This window comes from Hippichthys cyanospilos, chromosome 11 (assembly GCF_059441005.1).
Source record: "Hippichthys cyanospilos isolate Australia breed blue-spotted pipefish chromosome 11, RoL_Hcya_1.0, whole genome shotgun sequence".
NCBI lineage: Eukaryota > Metazoa > Chordata > Actinopteri > Syngnathiformes > Syngnathidae > Hippichthys > Hippichthys cyanospilos.
Genome location: NC_142379.1, coordinates 14776087 through 14800589, shown reverse-complemented (window position 1 = coordinate 14800589; position 24503 = coordinate 14776087). Strand labels below are relative to the sequence as shown.

Sequence of the window (24503 nt, the reverse complement as noted above, 5' to 3'; positions counted from 1 at the left end):
CAAGGGTCAGAACAAGACTTGAATGCAATGTGAAAAATTTAATGCCATGTTTTGCAATGTTTTGTTGTTTTTCCTCTAAGACTGTGAAGAAAATTATCAAAGCAGGTTTGTCAGTTAAAAAACAATGCACTTTATCTTGTAGTGCTATTTTTACATTGCTACGACCTTGGAACATATGAGACAGTGGCTTTGTGGTCAAAGTGGGACAAATGAGCATGAATAAATCTGTCCATTCCAACTTGAAAGTTTTATTTTCGCTATCCACTGTTCCAAGAGAGCACCATTAATAATCTTCCACGCATTCGTGTCTAAGTCCGTTTCTCTCTGTCTGACACACACCCACCTGTCTCCTTTCCTTATTTACCGCTCTCTCTCCTTTCCCTGCATTGCTAACTTCTCTTTTCGTCTATAGCTCACTGTTGACCATCTGTCACTTTTGTGTTCTGTCTTGCAATGTGAAACCAAATTTCATTGGCTTGGTAGCATCATATGGAATTTCTTGGCTTCCAAACAATTTCTCTGTGTGTTTTCCTGTCATGCACTTTACACCTTGAGGAGAATCGGTTTAAATCTATCTCAAATAATAAATCTAAGTTGGAATATAAAGGCCTTTAAAAAGACCATTTGTGTTGTGTATATTGTGTCAATGAATGAAGGATCTTTTTTGGGTATTATTGATAGAAAAAAGTATAAGTTATCTCTTTTTAAACACTTATTGTATAAACCATTTATCTGCCCACTGTATAAGTTCAAGGAATCTTGATGGTATGAAAGATAGTTGCGTGCCGCAGGTAGGACCAGTTTTAACTACTTCTGTAGAAAGAGTGATAACTCTGACAATTATTTACCAATGCGAATGCTCTAAATGCCCCATCAATAGACCCTTATTACATAATAAACTTTCATTCTCCTGGAGCTAATGAAAAATAAAGTTTTATAGATTATGAAATTTTAATAAAACTCAATTGACTTCATTTTGTTGTCTGACAAAGTCAGATGTTGAAGTGTATCCAGACCACTTTTTACACAGCCTATGATGTGTTGTGTGAATATTAAGCATTTGGCTGCGGACAGTCTGTAACCGCATCCTTTAACTGCAAGTAATACATACGCATACACAAAACACACATGCATAGATACACCCAAATGCACTTGCATTTTGACAGCAATTACAACCAAAAGAGGAAGTGTTTATGATTGAGCAGCACTTCCATGCAATTCATGCTCATTTTCCACCACCATAAATCACAGCTTGCTCTCACATATATTTAACTGTAGGTAATGTGTTATCATCCCTCCATGTGTATTCGCTGTGTTGTGTCAAGTGCCCACACTAAGTAATTGCTAACTCGTAAAGCAAACAAGCATAGTAAGATCAGATTTATACAGCAAAGATACATTGATGACAGGAATGGATAGGTTGTAATAGGCTTGAATTTGAAATAAGCAAACCAGCTAGAAATGATTGGAGCATTGTTCAAATCTGCTGTTTGGTTAATCTGAGTGCCCCACTACCACCACCACTCCCCACGCCCCAAAAAAACGAGTGCCAGAGCATTGTGTGTCATGCAGTATAGAGGGAAACTGTTCAAGCATGCTAATTTTCAAAGGTTGCTGACCCCTGGTCTATTCAGTGCTTACTTTTAGAGTTCATTTCATATATGTGGCATTTCAGAATTAATCTAACATATGCATATGTCATTTTCAAACGAGCTTTTTCATAAACACCAGTGTCTTGATTATGAGCAGCGTTTTCTCTTGTTCACACTAATACAGTACTTGTGAAAACGAATTTCGCAAGTATTCCCCAGCTTGTAATGCTATTTTTGTAAGGTGGATCGAAAAAAAGGACTGAGTTGGAGGTAGGAAAAACTGAGCTCTTTGTGTGTGTGTGTGTGTGTGTGTGTGCGCGTGTGTGTGTGTGTGTGTGTGTGTGCGTGTGTGTGCGTGTGTGTGTGCGTGTGTGTGTGCGGGGGTGTGTGTGTGTGTGTGTTTGTGATTGTCTGCGTGTTTTGGGAATAAAGCAGTTACTCAGCAGCAGTTGTGAAGGTCACTTTAGCCAGCCTGTATGCAGCTGGGCCAAGCACTTTCTCTCCAAGTGTGTCTGTGTGCATGCCTTTTAGGAGGGTGACATGGCGTTATGGTTATGTGCTGGGCTGTCAAAGCTGAAAAGAGAGGTGACGTTTGCAGACTGGCATCTGTTTGTTTGGGAGACATTTGAGAGCCTGTGAAGTGCCGGGAAAGACTTGGTACTATTTGAGCAGATACAAGTATGTGTGTACTGTATTCGTGTGTACAATGTGCACTTAAATCGGCCCCATGTGCATTCCTGAAATGATTATTCTATCTCAAGTTGTGTTGTGATGAACTAATTGTGACTATGTGTTGAAATATACAGATCAGCAATACGGTTTACTCCACTGACAATCATCCACCTAAAGTGTTCTGGGATTTCAAGAACTGCCCTAAAACAAAATGCAACCTTACCTAAATAGACAGAATATTTGATAAACCAACTGGTTACTTCAGATTTTTATTTCCCGTTTAGTTGTGCAGTGTAAACCCAACTCAAAAACATCGTAACACTAATAAATCAAATGTATGTACTGTATTGTATAATTATATTCCAATACGGTGATTCAAAATATCATAAGATGTCATGCAAGATGAGACTTCACTAGGACGTTTTGCTTTCGTTGTTTTCTTCGTCTTTTTGTGCCTGAGAGAAGAGGAAGCAATGCTTGTTTCAGTTACAAATTTTATTCTATCAACCTTCTTTCTTCCTGTTTCTTGTTCCTCTGTGGCCTGATTGGAGATTTAAATCTGGATCATTTTTCATTCGGTCACATCTATATGAATATAGACTGTTAAGACAGTTCCTCCCGCTTGCCAACAGCTAGTTTGACACTGACATGATAACGTGTCACATTATCAAAACTACAATGAGAAACACTGTACAAATGTGTGGCAAAGTTAAAAATGTCATGTTATGTTATTCCAACAACATGCATTTTAAATTAATTGAAAACTAAATTACTCATGTGGTGGGTACATTTTTGTTTGTCTATTTATGCCTTTGGATTATGTCCCGCTTAAGGTTGATGGAGAGAAACTCAACGAAGAACAAGATATGCGGTAGAAAATGAATCAATGGCTATCTTTTTAATTTAAGAATTGAGAATCCTGTTTTAAACTACTGTTTAATCATTGACCAGCCAGTTATTGTTTTACAAATTAACTATTTTCATTAGAAGAGATATTTTAACCACCATCATTGTTTCAAATTATTTTTCATGTCAGTGACTCTATAGTATGCATTCCCAGTGTGTTGTCGTTTTTGCACAGCCGCTTTTGCTTTCAAGACATGTGAAAGCTTTTTATAGCTCCAAAGGGAATTGGTTACCCTCATAGGCAACTATGTAGCTCAGCAGTGAAATATGTACAGCAAATATCACTTGGAAAAACAACATACCTTGGTCACAATCGGCCAACGCAATCTTGTGATTTAAAATGTAGATAGAATTTGTGAGCATGAATGCTTTCAAAGTCATATATATATATATATATATATATATATATATATATATATATATATATATATATATATATATATATATATATATATATATATATATATATATATATATATATATATATCAGCTTTTTAAAAGAGGCCTGGATCGATGTGCTCATTTAAAAGGTTGTTGTGTTGTTTTAAGTCATTTTATTTCGCCTCACCTTTACCCCATTTTTCTGAGAAATTCTTTGTGACAACCAAATGAGGTAAAAGTGGTTGCTTTGGTGTGATGAGGCTTGAGGCTTTATTTGCATTGCCGAAAGGCATGTATGTGGGGTATGAGTGCTTTTTTGGCATCCCGCTGTTGGATGGTTGGGGATTGTTTGACAGCCACCTTTATTTCAAGACTCCTAGCAAAACAGCCTGCTGACTGGTTGAAGTGAAATTGAAGAACACTTTGTGATTTAGGCCTGGGTTGTCAAACAGCAAGAAAAACAATGGTGAGAGATAGCCTGTTAAAATGTGCTTTCGGAATTTTGTATGTTAAATTGACATTTAGCTTACACAATTACTTTTAAGTATCCGGAGGCAATCTGTCTCCCTATTTGCATTAGGTGGCCTCTGTTTCCACAATATGTAAATGAGGTGTGATGACTCGTCATTCAAATTGTAACAAGGTGCAGCTGCAGTGAATTGCTTCATCATCCTAAAAATGCATTTCCTTCTACAAAAAGTCTCGCAAAACAAACAAAAATGACATAATATTTTTTTTTAAATGTCCACTACAAACAAGTTCATGTATCTGTTATATGCAGGTGAGCTACAATAGTGCATATTTGCTCCATTATTTATTGCAAACAATAGTGGATGTTTATTAAAGCTCTGTGCTGCACCTGACTGCATCCCAAAGGAACATTGTCTCCTGTGCTTGTGTGTTTGCATGTGTGTGTGTGACTAAGACACTAAGATGGAGGGGGAGCCGGTTGAAGGAGAACCACAAAGTGTTGATAAAGGTGTCTCATTTCCCGTCCTGATGACGCACATTTGGACCCTAGTGAAATGTCCCAGTTCATAGGCATGTGAGAAGGAATGCATGTTTTTGTATAGCTACTATTTGTTTTTTTGGTTTTGTTCTTTTAACTGGTGGTCCCAAATTGTGCTTGATATTCCACTGTGTGTGTGTGTCTGTGCATGTTTCACCTGGGAAAGGCTCAAATGAATTTCCAATGTACAGCCAGGGTTGCAGGGTTACTTGTACACACTTTTTTGTTGAGTGAATTCAAATGTTCAATCAACAAAAATAATTTGGATGATAGACTGTTGATCTATGGGATTTTTTTTTTGGGCCATCTAAACTGTTACTATGACACTGATAAGCATTGCATCGGGAGAGAAATGGGACCTTAAATTGTTATATTAGCTTCTTTCATGGGATCCATCCCAGGATTCCCTGGGCGCTGTCACATTACTCATATAATTACTGAACCATCTCTGCTACTCAGGTGTCTTTGACTCGTTAGTTTATGTCAAATGAGTGTGTCCATCTTTTTAAACATCCTACAAAATTCAACTTTTCATTATCACTTCTGATCTTCACAACACCTGAATTGCAACATGTTTCATTGAGTATACATATATAAATTATTTTTCTTTTATATGGCCTGTATAAATGTACTGTATGTATATGTCATTCCCTATATAGAAAGTCTCTCTTAGTGCACATTCCAGACATCTGACATCACAAGGAAAGCATGTTTTGCGGTATAATGCCCTATCAGATATACAAGCTTACAACATAACCAATTGCTTCTATATTTGTGTCTTCGTCAGCATGCTTTCTAATTTGTTATTGTTAAGTTTCACATGACAATCACATGACTCTGTGGCTTGGCCGAACCTACTTATTGACCACACACATAAGGATTTGCTATCATAAATATTGAGCAGATTGATCATTTAGAATTGTTGACAGAGACCAATTTCTGAGAAGAAATCAATTTTAATCAAATCAATTTTAACACACCCCGCAACACAGGATAATATATATATATATATATATATATATATATATATATATATATATATATATATATATATATATATATATATATATATATATATATATATATATATATATATATATATACAGTAAACAAAAAACAAAAAATTCTATCCATGCAATGAAATGAAATGTAAACACAATATAGGCTATACAGTATATTTCCATATTATATATGGCACAACACAAAAAAGCATACACATAAAGACAAGCGCTGTCAGAGTAATGGGGCTTTGGCCCTGAGCTGACTTTGGCTCTGTCGCTTTATTATAACATTCAATCATTTTATTTGTCCACTGCTTTCCATACATAAAACGCAAAGTGCTTTGCATAATTTAAAATTAACCACTCCTGCCATGTTCCCACAAGGACAAAGAAACCTTGGCAAGTCTTCCTTTTCCCAATAACCTTTCATCAAAATGATAGGATTTACTTATCCACTACATTAAACAACAAAATAACCATTGTTAGTGAAAATGTAAAATTGTTGACACAGGTAATGTTTATATTCACACATTAAAGGATGAACAGACATGACAATTTACTTTTTGAAACTGGATGAATGTTTAAAATTACACTTGTCACTCTTTTTGGAGTAATTTCCTTTGCATCGGTGTGACTTCCTTTTCCTGTCAGCCTCCTGATGGGTGGATGGATGGATGGTTCAAAAGGAGGAATTGAAAAGATATATTTGTTCAGATTATTATTCTAAAAGTAGTGTAGAGAAGGAATCATAATGACAAAATGGTAGGATCCTCCTGAATTACTGCTGGTAAATCGCCGATTTCTATCTCTTCATTTTTTTTCTTATGTGCACGTTTGTACGTGTGCTTTTGAAGCAATGTGCAAGGTAGCATTTCAGTTTGGATGTCCTTGGCAACAGCACAGCACGCAATAGAGTGATAAGCATGTGCATGCTGTGGGTTCACACGGTAGGGCAGAGTACCGTTTATTCCTTATGTCGTAGATTCAAATCGTTTTCACAATAATATGCGCGGAATATGCGCCACAAAATAAGTACTTTGCAAGAGGCGTACCTTGCTTCAGAGTTAAGGCTATGGTGAGAGTGCATATGGTAAATGTCAAGTCAGTAAATGCCATGTCCTCTGGAGCGAAATGTGAAATGAGTGTGTATTTTTGTGCACGTGTGTTTGTATTAGTCCACAGAACGGGGGAGATTAAAAAGAAATTGTCAACACAAAGGTAGAACTAGAGTGCAGGGAAAGATGGAAGGAAGTCCTCCGTAAAGAGGGAGGAGAAGTGGGCGGCACTTGTTCCAACTCTAGCCAATCCGAGAAAAGGGACGGGAGTTAGAGGATAGCAGTAGGGAGCAAAGCAGCAGCAGCAGTCACAGAGGGAGAGGACAGTGAGCGAGGCAGAGAAGGGGAGTCAGTGGAAGGAAGAGAGATGCATAGCTGCGGAGGCTGTGAGGCTGTCTGCTGCAAAACTCTTTTTTCTCTCATGAAACAATTCGTCTTCTGGAAGAGCTGCGTGTTGATGAATTGTAAAAGCTGGGGATGCAGATAGTTTACCTTGCACTGAGGTCAAGGGCCAGCAGTTCGTATTTGGACCTTTTAGGATTACTACAAACTCAGAAGCCTTCTTCAAAGAGCGGCATTGGATGTGACAGCTTTGCAAACCAAAAGTAGACAACCTTTGTTGTCTCGCACAAACTTACCGTATGTCCCAGAAAAAGAGACTCGCTAAGATTTAAGGTGTCGACTTTTACCTCTCACTCTGGAAGCTCAAAAGGCCACAAGCAAGCTATTCTGTTCACCAAGGAGTCCTGGAGCCAGCGTGACCTTGGAGCATTTGTCACCTGAATCTACTCCGGAGGCACCCAGCATGTCTCAGTCCAGAGGGCGCTTACACAATAAAAAAGCCGGCATTCGAGCCGCAGTGATCCTGATTGGACTCCTGCACAAGTCTCGTAAAGCCAAAGAGAAGGAGAAGGAGAAACAAGAGAGTGAAGGGTGGGTGAAGTTCATTGTCTGATGAGACTGGATGGCTGTGCAGATAGTTTTTATGAGTGTGACACATTAGAGCTCTGGTGGCTGTTTGTCAAAGCAGGAATACGCTCACACACCCACATGCAGTCCAGTCCAGCATGGGGCATGCTTATAAAGAAAAGTTTATTGGTTGCAATTTGTATTAAGTTACCTGTATGAACCACTTTGTATGTTCTGTTTGGTTCCATGGATTTATGTTAGCAGTTTTATGATAGGTCCTCTTTTTATTTGAGTATGCTATTGTGGAGTGTGTTAGAGTGCGTGTGTGTGCGTGTGTTTGTAGTCCACATTCGAGTGCATTTGGGTCAGTGGAAATAATAAATGGGGAAAAAGATGGAGCGGAACGGCAGCACATGAGCTAAGAGTGAACAAAGGTCCATTCTGAGTGGTTTTGAAGAGCAAACATTCAGTCGAATACATTGAGAGAAGGGAAAAAAGACATTAGCCGAGCTGTAAAAGAGGAACATGGGAAAAATAATGAAGTAGTAAATGGCTCAGCAAAAGGCTTTGTTGAGTGTTTAAAGTTAGAGTTCCCACTCATCAGTTCCTGTACTGTATATCTGCTTTTTCACAGTTGTAAATGTACACTCAAGCATCTTCAGTGGATACTCTCTAAATGCTGTTCTGATTGTGTAGCCAGGTCTAGTTTTAGCTCAATGTGAACACATGTTTGGATATTTCCTAACTCAATCCAGGTAAGCCTTAGTCTTAAGTAAAATGAACCTGTGCAGCAATTGTAACAGCTGGGCTTGAATTAGGATAAAAGCTCCAAATGAAGCGTGCCAACATCTGCTGTCCATTGCAAAAAACTATGTAAACACGGACAGAGTTGCTCCGTTAAATGACCTGTGTTTTGCACATATTATCTTAATGTGAACAACCTCAGAGCACATGCTGGAAACATACCAGCTGTTAAACACTTTCAGGATGATGCAAACATTTGGGATAGTTTATGTGCAGTTGAAGAGGATTTTGATCAAATGCTCAGGATTGAGTTTGGATAGTTAGTAGGGGTGGGAATCTTTGACTGTCTCACGATTCACCTCACGTCTGATTTTTGGTTGACGATTTGATTCATAATCAATTTTTGGTTCAAACTATATCTAATAATTCACTCACAGTTCCTCTGCATTCTTAATGAGCAATTAAATATGCTTTGTTTTATTTTTGTGATGGTAGTAATCAAAGTCATCAAGATGAGCCAAGCTAAGCTAACCACACAACAGAATAAAGCTAGCTGCTAACCAACCACCTGTGCGGAAACCAACTTCAAAAGAAAAGCATACTACAGCTATTGCATTGATGCTCATGCGTTATTTAGAGTGTTTATTTAGAGGTTTACCTTCACAGGATACCGTGGTCTTGTGACATGATGTCTGGTGCCTCTTACATAGTAGTGCTCGTTACAAGGAAGTTGACAGAAACTGATTTGTTTCATTTTTCTTGAATTTCTAATTGGATTTTGAGGCACTTGCTAGCACATTGATTTTTGGATAACGAAATAGATTGAAAAAACATTGACTTTTGAATTAAAAGAAATAATTAATCAAATACTCATATAATTACTTCACATGGGTGTTTTTCATTATTGTATATGGATCGTTTTGGAGTGTAAAAAAAAATAAAAATAAAAATAAACCTTGAACTGCTGGATTAACCACAGCACAATTTGGGTGATTGTCCTAGATGTCCTGGAGCCTAACATCCAGTAAGTAATCTACTGGCAGAGGTGGTACAGTGAATGTGACTGTTGTCAGGTAAGCACTATCAAATGTTGTCTAGCTAAACAAAAGCCTCCGTTAATACTGGGATCCGCCATTGTGGTTTCAATTGCGACATATCAACAATTAGTAAATGTCAACACTTGGCATGATTTGTTTGATTATGTTACTGGTTTGTGCACACTCAAATACAAAAAAAAAAAAAGTCAAAAATTGTTGTTGGCGAATTGGCTGTCTGTTTTAAAAATGCTTCTTCAAAATAAACTACTTTGAAATGTTTGCTTATTTGCATTTTAAGTGGTGCCACATTTGTAAGGAACAAGAATGCCTTTACCTAGAAGTGTTTACCAAAGCTGGTGACCTGCATGATAAAGAGGTGCCAGGATGTTGTGGCTGTGCATGGTTCCATATGTAACTGAGGTTTCCGATTGTTAGCATTGTTGTTGGCATTGTCAGAGGTGAATTGGCCAATTTTTCTGGGCTTCAATCCATATTCAGCTATGCTGCACATGCCCTACTAAAGATGCAGCATTTAATTTGATCATAAATGGGTTACCCAACAGTGTATAGTTTATTGCCGATAGGTTTTATTACCACATAGAAATGATCTCCCCTAAAAAGTGTTCCTTACTTATTGTGATTATTACTTGTTGCTAAGTGATAGATTTGATAGATTTCTCTCATTTGGAAAAAATGAAATAAAAAAAGAAAATTCAGACAAAATAGCATTCACACATACTTACAGTACATGAGCGCTAGGCTAGGTTGGGACTTTTATTTTATATGTGTGACAGAAAGTGTTAAGTGAATGTTCGTGACATTTCTTCACAAAGTGCATGATTAGTAGGTGGGAAACTTGGCAGCTCGTCTGCAAGGTGCGTTGGGAAACATTGACTGAATGAAAATCACTGACCTCCCTACACCATTTTAAAACCATTTTGAAACTGGTTTTAATAAAAAAGCATTAGGTAACTAGAAAATGGATTGCAAGTCATTTTAAAAGTAGCACTTCCAACTCTGCTTTTTAGCATAATGTAAAAATGTAATGATAGATGTTTTATTAGATAGTGCATTGATATTGTTCCATAATTGTGTTTGATTTTTTTTTCTTCTCAGAATGCCTCAAATTAATACATTCAAATATAAAATATTCAACAATTTCTTCCGTGGGAGCATATCGCCCGAAACTCCTCGAGGGCTTCGATAACTTTCACCTTTTTCACCCCTAGCCTGTTGTCATGCCTGAAATGCACAAGATTTGACTTCATAAAAACAATATGATTGTGAACCCTCTCAATATTGCCACGTTTTGTCACTATTGTTGGTGTTTGCTTTAATGTCTCTATTATACCCTTGTATTTTGTGTTTGAAAAAATATATATAACATTTTGGGTTAACTGACCACAGTCAATTAAGCATAAAAAAAGCAGCCACTTTTCTTTCTTTTTTTTTTTAATATATGTTTTGATTAAATCCCTGTGTACTAATCGGAGGTTAGCATTTTCCAGTCCTGTGCACTGTGCAGCCTAAATGTCAAACTATAGAGCTGACAGTGCCATGCCCTCGGAACGACTCCAGGACAGCACTAAGAATTACGAAATAACATAATTTATACTCAGTAATTATGTAATTGAATCACTGCTTTCTATTAAATAAAAATACATATTGGAACCAAAGAGCAGCATTTCCACGTGGTGCTGTCCCTTGGTCTTAATGCATTTGCCACTGTGTGCACATTTCATTTGTGTCATGGCTTTGTGTGTTTTTTCTCCTTCACAGTCAATGGCAACAAGATACCGTACACGGTATCGAGACAGTTGAAATAGCCTGAGGCAGTCATATATAAACATAGCAGGGCTGTCATTTCTATCGCTCCAGTGGTGGCACATGAGAATGGCAATTTTAGACAGCTTTAACTTGCTGTTGTTCTGTCCATGATTGCACCCATTTCAGACTCTTATATCACCGCTATTTGTCTTTCTGTCTCAGTGCAGGCAGTATTCCCTGATCTTGAATCTGCTTTTTCAGACAGTGAAAGTAAAGGTAAATTGCATACTGATTGTATTATATCGGGTGGAAGAGATCAAAAGTTCCAATAAATATAGCCACAGGACATATTCGATGCAAATATGCCATCTTCATTCCCATGCATGTGTTCTGCTCATCCTTCCTATCTATCTACTGGGAGGGGTGTAATGTGTATTTTTCTCTATTAAAAGTCAAACAGCATGAGGCCAGATGTTTGTATCTGTGTATACTGTTTATACCCTCCATGCATTGTCTACTGATTCTCGTTTGTGTGTGAAATGTGTGTGTTTGTCTGACCATGTTTGTTTACAATATGTGTGGAGAAGTGTATCCTTTTAGTGAAGCCGCAAATTGTCATCTCCAAAGCTGCTTTTCACAAAGTCCACATTACATTGGTCAATTCCCTCTGATGACTTGGGGCCTTATTTTCATGCAGAGTGCAGGCACATCTAAATGTGCGTATGAATGGGCTTTTCTCTCTTTTGGTATTATCCTAGATTTTGTGCATGGTAGAATTGCATGTAATGGAGCATTTGCACAGTTGTACACCAAAGTGGAATGGAAGTAGCCGAGTCCCATCCAATCCTGGCGTTATTCCTCAACGCATTAAAAGGGACGTAGAGATAGACACGCTGTTCCATCCATAACAGTGACTGCCTTTACATGCAGTTATATTTGGAATAATTTGAGTTAATGTCAAAATCTGAGTTTCTGAAACATATCTGTTTACATGCTTTAGTGAAGGGGGTTATGTTCATTTTGTTTTCTTGATTGAAACAGCGACGAACAAATGTCATGGCGTAAAGACATCATTTCTGTCTCTTAGTTTCTGTCAAAATAACATTAAATTTGTGTCACTCACCACAGTTTTAACATGTTTGAACTGCTTTGAATAAAACACCCAACAGCTTAAGACTTATACACAGTACAAATATATTCATTATTCTTGTCTTGCCAAGCTCAAGGTCATATAATGCAAGTGAGTTTGATCCCAGCACACATGTTCCTGGGGGCCAATAACAAGCCAGGCTCTTGTTGAATAACGGCCAGTGAGCTTGGAACTTGTTGGGCAAGTGCGGCAGCATTCAAGCTTCAAGGTTATGTGTGCCAAGTCTTGCTTTTACAACTTGTGGAAGTATATTCCATAGCGTTAAAAGCAAGCGCCCGAGACTATAAAAGCATGTTTGTGGCTCGTAGACACAATGCCGCACAAACAGCCATGTCTATCCTCAATGACAACAACCTGACCCAGTCAATAAATAATTGACCTTTATGAGGCGCTAACACTGTTATGCAAAGCCATTGTGAACCCCAGAAAACTCAGTGCAGCTGTGCTTACCTTGCTATAAGGGATTATCGTCTATTCAACCATGTCCATGTTCCAGAGAACCGAATATATGGCAACAAACCTTAAGAGCAAGTTTCCTATCAAATGTCCACATTGAAGTATCAATTTTCAGTTTTTGATACTACTATGGCTTAACTTCAGCTGTGGCATTGCCATGACATTGACACTGTGTGAGCCATAACAGTTATTCATAAAAGTTATTCATTCACTGTCTGAAGATATACACTCTAAAAAATATCTTGCTGAAGTATGATCACTCCCAGTTCCATGCAGTATAAGTGTTTTCCATATGAGGGGAACTTAGAAGTAACTTGTTAGAAACTTTTGCCTTGCCGGAAGGCTTTCAAGGAAAATACATTAACTGAATAGACATTTGTTCTGTAGCGCATAGTATAATTCAATATTACATAGTGCTTATTGTTCTTTTGTTATCCGCGTTTCTCCTGATCTTATTTAAAGTTACAAAGAGCTGTGTTATAGTGTGCTGTGAACAGTCCCCTTTGGCAAAGATGATATTGAACAAAACTATGAAAAAAGAAACTCAAAGAATACAAAAAAATACATAGACAATAACAATGAAATAAAGTGATGATAAAACATTATTTATTAGTTTTTCCTTGTGGGAAAAAGTTAGTATTAATAAAGACCGCTTCAATTTTGGCAGTTAGAGAGCATGTGTGGAAAGAGTGAGGAAATATTTAGTTCAGTCTAGTGTCTGAAAATTAATTGGCAGTGACTATAAATCCTGAAATTCAAAACATTTTCAAAGCTTCATTAAAAAAAAAGCTACTAAAAGAAGAAATGCACAGTCATTTCATAGCCGACATGTATGTTGAGCTTTTAGCCATGTTAGAATGCGAATGCCCCCCCCCCCCAAAAAAAAAAAAAAAAAAAAAACAAATCATACATTGTTGTCATTATTGTTTTGTGTGTGTAACAAAGAGCAAAATCCTCTTGCACGGACTAAGTGGTAAAGTTGCAAAATATGAAACAGCTCTCATTAAATAATGACTTTACCTATTATCACACGGCAAACCACCATAATAATAAATCCAATTATTAAAGGAATACTAATACAAACAATACAAACTGCAGCTGTTGTTAAATCGACCAATCGTGATTTGATCTCAAAGTGTTAGCAGTTTCTTTTTGTTTGAGAACTGCATCCATCACGCTTCTCTGGTTTGTTTTGTTACCTTATCCTTGCTGTGGGATGTATTTTGCCTTTTGTTTATATTTCCCTTCAAGCAAGTTTCTTTCGTTACATAACTTTAAAGAGAAAAGAGATTTCAAATATATTCTCTCAAACTCAAAACACCGTGAGCAAATACAAATCTGTGGGAAGTCCCTTGTCACAGAGATGATTTAAATGATTTAAATTTTATAAAGACCAAGAAATTTAAGATCTCAATTGCCACAACAGATAGCAGTCATATGACAGACTAAAATGTTATATGCGCATAGTTAAATGCACTGTTGTTGTCACATTACATCACAATAACGCTATCCTGAGAACTGAAATGTGTAGGGACTTTTATTTTGTAAGGTTTTTTTTTTTTTTGTAACATCTATTCACTTAGAAACTGAATGTTCTTGACATCATCACTCACAATGCACATGATTGGCAGGAGTGTGAGTCAGTTTGCGATATCATTTGGCTAACTTGGTTTCCAGCTCATCTGAAAGGCGACACATTGGCAAACAATGGCAGGTGCTGAAAAATCACAGATTTTTTTTTTTTTTTTAAGCAAAATACACCTTTTTGAACCCAAAATATCTCCTGAATCATGATCATCATCCATCTGAGAAAATAGTTTGTCACTGTCCTACTTTTATATTTACAATGTGTGCAGCTACCGCAAGAATGCTTTACTTTTATAAGCTTAATTTGTTAGCACAGAGCATTGAAATGCAGGTCCTCTTTTGCTTGATTTTATTTTAGTTTGATTAACAGTAACGTTGTAAGATTCTTGAAACAACTGAGCTATTCTATACAATATTTTCAAAGTCTGTGGTTCTTGACTCATGTATCAGATATTAAAATACAAATGTCACTAGCAAGTTTGAAACAGCTGCAATCACACTGACTCACTGGTATTTCCATCTCTCTGTCACTCATCTTTTTTCCTCCTTTAATGCTCAGTTACTATTTCATTTTAAACTCTGAACCGTTTCTGTTTCAGCAGTTTTGTAATGGGGAGTTACAGGTGATCAAAATATGGTAACAGAATCATGAATTCCCCATATGTATTCACCTCATGAATTCACACTCTCTGTGTTGAAAGAGCAAACAAAACAAACAAACATTTATTGTTGGCATGAGTGTTTGTTGACAAAAGTCAACCTTGTGTCACGGTGTAATGGATGAGATAGCATTGTCTCTAACAAGGGTCCAGAGGACCCCCCCCAAGACAGCCCAGCTCAGGGGATTGAAAGCCCTATTTTTAGTCTGCAGATTCATTTATTCACTCCATAGCTTGCTCCCTTTCAGTGATCGGCCTGACATCCATTCACTTGGTGCTTCTCCCTCCCTCTCAATAGCACTCTCTCCCTTTCTGCAGGACCATTTTGTTGCCCCCATGTGCTTATCAGCTAGTATGAAGTAGTGGGGTGATTTGTGGAGAAAAGTATTCCATGTCTACAGGCAGGTTCTTTTGTACTCAGTCAGTCAGATTCAGCAAAATCGTGCAAAAAGACAGCTCAGTGAAAATGCGCAGTTTGATAGGGTTGATGAGGCCTCAAGTAAAAATGAAAGACAAAGGACATACAACCTTCATAAAATTAATAATAATAATGTGAAAACAAACAAAGCGGTTCAATCAACTAAAGGCTTAGGCATGACAAACTGTCGACCATGCCAGACTGCTTTCACCTTTTTTAGGTGTGCTTTCAAATCATTTATACAAAGTTGTATTAATGCAACTTTACTGACATTGTGAATTTATTTTCTTGTGTTATTTAGTTTCTGGAAGGTGACAATTATGACGAATAACCCTGCCATGGCCATGGACCTCTATATGACTAGACTAACAATGCAGCTCACTCGCCGTGAAGCAACCAGCGTCCATTTTACGCTGCCACTTGCTAAGCTTGCCTTATTTAAATATATTGATTTCTCAGTGGCGTTTTCCCATTAGTTACTGTCGTAACGGCGAAAATGTAAATGAGTGATGTATGGTTGGACCAACAAATCAGGAATGAGCGCTATATGTCAATTCATCGCAAGCAAAATGTTTAATAATTTTTACTTTTCCCTTACAGGGTATATGTGTGAATGACTGTCAGAAACAGTGAAATAAGAGCAAAACCCATCGGGAAAACATTTGCAAGGAAATGTAAGCCTTAGCACTGGCAGGCATGACTCCTGATACTGATATACTCTGAATGGTCAATGCAAACAGTGACGTTGCTTCTTTGACAAGGTCTCATTACTCAAAAACATGCACTAATAACAGTTGTCACAATCGAAAAAAATGTGAAGGTTGTCAGTAACTTTGTGCAACAAATGATGTAGACAAGAGAACCATAAAAAAAATTGTCCTCCAACAGTGGAAATGTAAGATAGCTGCCCCTGGCTTCAGCTGGGAGGGGTCAGGTGCTAGTCCTCTCTTAGATAAATCCATGACTTTGTCTTTTTCTTACGTCATTCTAACATAAATCTGTGTCCATAACATTCATAAAGCAACAACCCCATAGTCCTGACTGCCCTCCATTAGTTGACCATGAGTTTTAGGATTGATTTTAAAATATTAACATTGATATTTAAAGCCTTGAATGGTCAGACTCCTGCTGTATCTGTGACTTGTTTACACAATATGAGCCTGTGTTGAGCTCTTCTGGCAAGACTCTACTAACATTTCCTGGGGCAAAACTTGTCACTAAGGAGACAGGGCTTTTGCTGTCAGGCCCCCCAGGCTTTGCTTTTCCCCCGTGGGAGATCTCAGGAAGACAAACTCAGCGTCTGCTTTTAAATCTTTTAATAAGACTCATTTACTGTCTGGTATTCTCTTATTGGTGTTGGGTTGTTTTTATTTGATTGCATGTTATTATATTCTTTTCTATCCAGCAGTGTATCATGTTTTCCTCATCTATTTATTTACTCATTTATTTGTGCTTGTATTTTACTGTTTGTATTGCTTGTTTTCATTTGTTCTGAAAGGTCCGATACAAATACAGTACTTATTATATTATTGTTATTTGCTATCCGGCCATTATTTAAAATACCCATTACCTTTTGATGACTTTGGCCAAGAGGTGTGGTACACCTGGTTGAGTACAGATCAACACACTACGCTAATCAAACACAGTGGACTTAATGTGTCAACGGGTCTCAGCGGGCATAACTGCCTATTGACTGGACGAAAACAACACTTTGTACAAAGTCTTGATTTCAGCAAACATTTTTAATCAATCAGGGCTAAAGGTCTCCCTTAAGTCTTCTTTTCCACCCTAGGAAAGACATTGAACTTGGAAAGACAGACGTTAACAGATCACTTGTTCTCATTACTGTTGTAGGTGAATTGAGCCTTACTTTGGGCATGAGGTGGTACACCATAATCTACAACTGATGTTGAAAAAATTCTGCCCAATGTCTCCTGTTACTTATGTTTTGCAGGGGAGGATTTTTCCTCCCTCGCTTCACTACACAATAATGTTATAACATGTTTGGCGAGACATTGAATGCAAATGATAAATAATGCAGATTACATTAGATTACACTTCATCATGAGACACTATGATAACAATTGAAAAGAGCCTTTAAAATTGTATCTAATTGCTTAAATTAGCACATATGGAGTTATCCCTGGCAGGAATATAGTCTCCTTTTCTTTTCTGGTCCCTACAATTTCCTCATGCAGCAATTTGCAGTTTGGAAAGACACGAGGCAAATATTTTGTCGCTGAACCAACCTGGTTGCTATGGATGCAAAAGCATGACACGCATTTTCCTTTGCTGGAATTATCCATGTGTCCCTGGGATGTTGAGAATTTTAGTTTGTGACTCCAGTCTAATGCGTTCATTAATTATTTGATGAAGTGTCTAGAATGAACAGGTATTTAATGAAGTGTTGTTAACTGTATTAAATAAATATTTCTTTTATGTAGTGATCAAGTGCTGTTTAGTCTGTCTGGCAGTATTATTTTTATTAGGTAACAGCCTCTGCCCTTTTGTTAAAAGCCGGCATCAGCCTCCTAAAGTGCTGATCAGAGAAGTAACTGTCATGTTTGATGTGTAATGTCTCACTCACACTCATGCACACACACACACACACACACACACACACACACACACACACACACACACACGCAGTCTGGCAACAGCCATCATATCTTTCCATTTCCTTCTCTTACACTTTTATTCAATCATTAGAAGAATTACCAGTTGCATAAATGGCCAGTCGGCATGAGGGATCATGCTTCTTGTCAAATCTCCTATGAAATATTACACCCAAATTAAAACAGAAGCATGGCCAAAGCAAAAAGGATGACTTCATGGTTATGTTTCATCCTCTATGCCCCTAAATTAACCCCATTTGCTCCTACTTCTTACCCATATTGTCAGCATGTGTCTCTAGTTCATAAATGGTACAAAGAGGGGCAGGATAATAAGAATACTCTTGGATGTGATGCTATCTGTGTTTGCGATTCTGTAGACCTCTAAAATGACAAACACAATAATAAACAGACTTGTTGGAGAGACTATGTTTGGGCTGTGTGGGTCAGGTATCGGAACACGACAATGGTAAAACAGCTGTAATGGCTCCTCTCTTGCCAAACCCATAAACAAATTAAAGCCTTATAATGAAGGCAACACATGCGTAAAGTAAGTTTACTATCCAAATGACATAATGGACATTCATGATAAAAATGTTTATTTTTCCTATACGACTCTTGGAGAATAAAGTACTACGGGATTCTTCTGCTGTTGGATGTTGCTTTGAACTTCCATTATTAATGTGTGATGTTATGTTAACGAAATTGTAGGAGCAATAATTACAAATATTTGTTAATCTTCATTTTATATTGAAGATTAAAAAGCAAAAACTAAATGAAACGTGCCTGCCATAATCTTGGACTCTCCTATGGAAGTAAAATGTGGTTCTCTTCAATCCTTTTCATTCAATGCTTTTGAATTGACTCCATTTGTGACTTTGGGCAATCTAGGGTTTATGTATATGTAAACAAACATTCAACATTGACAATGAAAGTCAGTGATTTGGTCCAAGAAGTGTTGAATGTTCTTCTCAGATATCTTGATCTTTTTCTCTTTCCAGAGCCCCTTACACACCCACCGTTTGTTTACGACAGCCACATGCCACACTGAGCAAAAAGAAGTGCTCTTTTATGAAGCAAATCTTTGTTGACGGAAATGTTGACATTTAATATTTTGTCATCATCTTTTGTCAGCACTGGAAAATGTTAAGAGTGTTTGTGTCATTTGAGTCCTCCAGAAACCTTATTAAAACTATGAATATAATGTTCCTTCCCCACCTTTTTCCATTTCCACTATGACGGCCCTAAAAAGCCACATACAGCTTGAGAGCAGCCTGCTGCCGATCCCTGCTGTAAGGTGATTGATTCAGTTGAAGGATGCCCCATTCTGGTGTCAGTTGAATCAGTGAAGCTGTGTTTTGGCAGCTTTAATGCTGTTTCAGGCACAAACAAGGAACAGTACGAGCTGCCTTCCCCCTACTTCACATACGGGCAAATATCGCAGAATCGGACACAATCACCCAGAATGTATTGCATGCTTCAAGTCAGACATAAATAAGATGATGTCAGTTTTTAATATTGAAGCACACACATACAGTATAATAAAAATGAGCTTTAGTATTTGGAACCTTTTTACCAACACTGATAATAAAAGACCACTTCCTAAACAGTATCGCTCATTCAACATTATGATCTTTGTAAATGTAGAATTTTTGTTTTAGATGGCACAAATTTGTTGAATGTCCTGCACAGGCTTTTCATCAAGAAGAGGGCAGAGGAGGAATTGAAGTCACATATTTGCCAGTTGTGGAAATAGCCTGTGAGCTGCAGTAATTTGTGGGTAGTTTAATATTTCATTGAGAATTTCTGACATAACTTTAATTCAAAGGTTGGCCTTGATTGTGATTCAGTTTCTTGGTGTTAGCACTACTTTTTCATGTAAACAGCTCTGAAGCTAACAACTGAAAAGTCAAATAACTTGGTAATCACTGGCATCTGTAGGAATTGTTTGATCGTTCTTACTCTGGTTACGTGGTCATTTAGAATTGGCGTTTTTTTTCTTGAATTAATAATACTTGTAGAATTTTTAGTATATGCAGATTTTCAGAAATGAAATAAATATGAATTCTCTTAGCCAATTGGGACACAACTTAAGCCTTCTGCTTTTCCTGGTGACAAATACAAGAGAAATCACTTCTAGAGGCAATTACTTCCCTCATCAAGTGTGGATTCACTCACGTAATGGTAATTAAAAACATTTAAGAGTGTTAAAAATCTGCATGTCTGTGCCTGGTTTATTTTCATATCTTGTTTGTCATGAACATACTGAGAAATGTTAATCTTTTTCATTTGACACGTTGTCCCTGTTTTGTTATTTGTCTTGCGAAGCAGAATGAAGTAGTATGATGATTCTTAACATAGCTATAGATTAAAACAGCATTTGGTGCATGTATTTGCATTTAAAGGTTGAATTTGTTTGAGTTAGGATTGATCACAATATTTTTGTTGCCGGTTAAATATTTCATTGATTATATAATATTATGTAATTAATAGAGATACGGTTACTATTTCATGTTTTTTTAGTGGACCGGCAGCATTTGATTGCTTTCTTGGTTGGAAAACGGAATTATTTTCCTTGAATTCATGTGTATAACCCTACCGACAAGCAAGCGCTCAAGTCTGTGTGCGAGTGTGTGTTTGTTTGTGCGCATATACTTGCACAATTGAAAACAAGGTTGTGGATGTGTGGGGCAGAGGCCACAGAAGTGATTATATTTCTATGCAGTTCCAGATGAAAATGAAAAGCTATAATTTCTTCACACCTTCTCAGTTTAGCCTCGACTCTCTACTAAACTGAATGCTGTAATCGTTTGACGGTCATAGTATTCGCTACATGAGCATCACCCTTCATATAAATTTGCATTTACATTGAAATGAACATCATTGAAGTGGCATTTTTGTTTTAAATCTCTCTCCAGGAAACAGGAACTATTGAACATCTCCAACGTCCCTCTGGGAGAATGTCCCCCATCACCGCCCCGCACCGCTCCCCCCAGCATGAAGGTAGGATGCCTGCATTCAGAAACACCTTTTAGCTAAAAATCAAAGTACTTGCTTTTCTGTTGACATCAATGCACTTTCGGCCCACAATACATTGAAAAAACATCAGGGTCTCAGTACGGATGAGGGATTTAAATGATGTTGATAAATTCGGACTCCAAAACCTTAAGACTTGTCATTGTTCAAATGATTATGGTCTGGGAAAGGTCACATTTTCAAAGTTTACATTAAAGCGACAATTGGCTATTTAACCATCAAAGTGTGTGTGTGTGTGTGTGTGTGTGTGTGTGTGTGTGTGTGTGTGTGTGTGTGTGTGTGTGTGTGTGTGTGGTGTTTTTTTTTTGTTTGTTTTTTGTTTTCTTCTGCTGGATATAATTTTGGAGAGGAACACTCATGTCTGCCTGTTATGTTTCTGTCTGCAACTGATCCGTGTTTTTTCATGCTAGAACATGTTGGTAAAAGATCAGTGGCAACTGAATCGCCCATGTGAAAAGGATTAAAAATGTAGTTGTTTTTGGCCCGATGGGATTCCATTTGTGTGTGAATTGGCATTTTGAGAGAAACACACACACGTACAAATCAGATAGTTGAAAGACTAGATGTGATTAGTGCTATCTAGGAAATCATTGTAGATGTGTTTTGATCATTTACTGGATTTTCCTTGTTACAATTTTCCTGATATATTTTTTGATGAGGATTGATATGCAGAGCAATATACAACATCCACAGAAATCTGTTCCTCTTTTGACAGCATGTCACCTGGAACAAAGCTGTAATTATTGAGAGAAATAGCACTGAAAGAAATAGCAGAAGTGGAGGGTTCAGGCCATCAAACACACAAAAATTAAAAACACATTCAAAAACCTACAAATGTGATCCATTAAAAGCATGACCGAAACAATATTCCCTCATAAATAAATAGCTGCGACCTGTCAATGAAAGGCTTGCTTTTAATGGTGTTGTCAAGGAAAATATGCATGATGCTGTTTAAATTTCAGTATCCATCAGAAACAGCATGTCGGTATCTCATAAAATCGACTTATGCTCAATACTGCTACTAAAAGAAGATTTAGTTTTCATTTTGTTTTTATTTCCACTGTACAGTATTAGCAAATTGATGAACATTTGTTTATCAGAGTGCAGCAACTGATTCAAATAAAATTTGTAGTATAGCAACTGAGAGACTGAGATGCTGCTTGTCTAGAAGTCTTAACTTGTAAACCAACGTGTAAACCAACAGAGGCGGGTGGTGCATTTTCGACCTGGGCCCTCTGTAGGGATTTAAACTAAACACACTCTTCATACCATCGCTATCACATTGCAATTTTTTTTAATGCAATTTAAGAATGTGTGACATTGCAAAGAGTAAGAATGGCACTTGAGGAATTCTTGTGGTTTGTTAAATTTAGAAGGAATTTATTTTTACTCTATTGAAACTTGAGTGGATTTTCTTTTTTTTTTTTTTTTTGCTCATGTTTTCAAGTGATACTTTGCTATAATAAATCCATCCATAAGGGCTGTAGTACAATACCGTTATGGAGTTGAAATGTGTACTGTCATTTCTAATGGCTTCTTGACAAAGTATCCCTGTGATTTAATATCTTATTGAATATGAGCTATTTTACTGTGTATAATTATACCAAAAACTATGACACCTAGCTAGCTAAAACTCCGCTTCTCACCGTCGGGCTGCTGTGCCCCTATCATAAAATCGTCCTAGCTCACAGCTGACTGTTCAGTGAATGTAGGCTTGTGTTTGCTCTGCGTTGACTGAACAGGGACGTTCCTCAATTAGAGAAGTAAAAATGAGAACCAAGTCGGTTTCCCAGATCAGGCAAGGCTAGTGCTAAAAGAGCAGTATTGAACAGGAATGTTCAAAGATGGGTGAATTTACAAGAAAAGCCACATGGAGGCTGTTTTTGGTGATGAATTAGCATTGTAACATGACTAAAAACTGCAAAAGTTGATTTTGCATTATAGGGGCTCTTTCACAATCCATGTTTTCTGCACTATAAGGTGCATCGGATTATAAGGCGTACCTTCAATGAATGGAATATGAAAAAAATAAAAATAAAAAAAACATTTATAAGGCTCACCGGACTATGAGGTGCATGGAATTAGAGCTACATGAAATCAAAGTTTAGTGATGGCTGGGGCTGCATTTGCATTCTGTTATGAATCCACTAGATAGAGCTGCTCTCAAGGGTATTCAACTCAATGAGCAGAGAAGACAGCAGATGACGCAGCCAGTGCAGTATATGATCGCTATATAAAGTGCACTTTATTATAAGGCACACCATCAGCTTTTTCAAAAAAAAATAAAGCTTTTCGGTGTGCCTTATTGTGCAGAAAATATGGCAGTCAGCAATTCCCATAATGGATTTTGCTTAGCAATTAATAGTAACATATGTACAGTTTAAATGTAACTTGAGCAAAGTTTGTTACTTCAAAAGTGTGTATCACACTGGTATCCCTTCACAATAATCCTCACCAAAGAAGGACCTTTTAGTTTCAAAAAAGTGTCGGTTGTCAAGCGTTCAGCCTCAAAGGTGTCAATAATGCTTTGTCATTCGCACTGTACCATTTGCATAGAAAGTGATGCAGCAATATGACTGCATCAATGCAGAAGAGCCTTAATCAATTCTCTGATGAGGGCCGAGTGTTTGATGAAGAGATACATTGAAATAAGATCTCAGAAAATAGCCCAAAACCCTCGTCTTTATGTGTTGTTTTTATGCATATGTATGTACATTGTTTTGAGCAATGTAGCAACATCTTTATTGAATAATTAATCTAATACAACATTTTATAGTAACTGACTGTTCTGTTGGTTACATTTATTTATATAAGACTAAAAAGAAAACATGCAACGCTAAGCAACATTATGTTTGCTCGTGAGTGTGTGTTTTCTGAAAAAAGATGCACACTGGTGCAACCTGTTTTTTGCTTTGGCAAACACTTACTCAACTGCCTGACTTGACTTTCCTGTTTAACGCATGGGCGTTATAAGATTAGACAGGGATTAAGCATGGGCAAGAGAAAGGGGCCGTATACAAGATGGAGTCAAACAAATGACGCTGCAGCGATGTACAGCGCTTTTTGTAGTGGCATTCTTTGAGGTTTCCTCATAATTGGACTCACTGAAACCAGGTAATCTTTAGACATAATTCAAGAAAAGGTTTTAAGATTTTTTATTTTATTTCATTTTTTACCTTGTGTTACTTATTGGTATGTGAAAAATACAGGCTGACAGGAAGACTCTTTTGTCATTCTGATTGAAATAATTCTGAATGAAGATCACCAGTGACCTGTTTACATGTGACCTAACCTATTCTGATCTGCAGTTTACATTCTCCACGACATTGATCAGATCAGCAGTGTGAAATGCCAAGATGTGACAAGATCAGTCACGTCACTCCACATCTATGTTAAGACTAAGCATGCGCAGATTGGACACAGCTTTTCCATCTGAACTGTTTACATGATGCTTGTACAGTATGGTAAAAGAAATATACAGTACCACGACTGATGACTCTGAAAGGAATTCC

At 37.3% G+C, this 24503-nt stretch overlaps 1 protein-coding gene across 8 annotated transcripts in view; it reads left to right on the top strand.

Annotated features, from left to right (window-relative positions):
* LOC148416104 (rap1 GTPase-activating protein 2-like) overlaps nucleotides 1-24503 on the top strand; it is an 84769-nt gene that overhangs the window by 40885 nt on the left and 19381 nt on the right. For 4 of the 8 annotated variants that reach the window (XM_088427488.1, XM_088427484.1, XM_088427483.1 and 1 more), the window contains one exon: nucleotides 20874-20958. In XM_088427488.1, coding sequence (XP_088283614.1) covers nucleotides 20874-20958 — 85 coding nt within the window. Of the gene's footprint in view, nucleotides 1-3875; nucleotides 4018-6937; nucleotides 7550-20873; nucleotides 20959-24503 lie in introns of those variants that run through there. The other 4 variants (XM_088427486.1, XM_088427485.1, XM_088427481.1 and 1 more) reach the window with 2 other exon arrangements.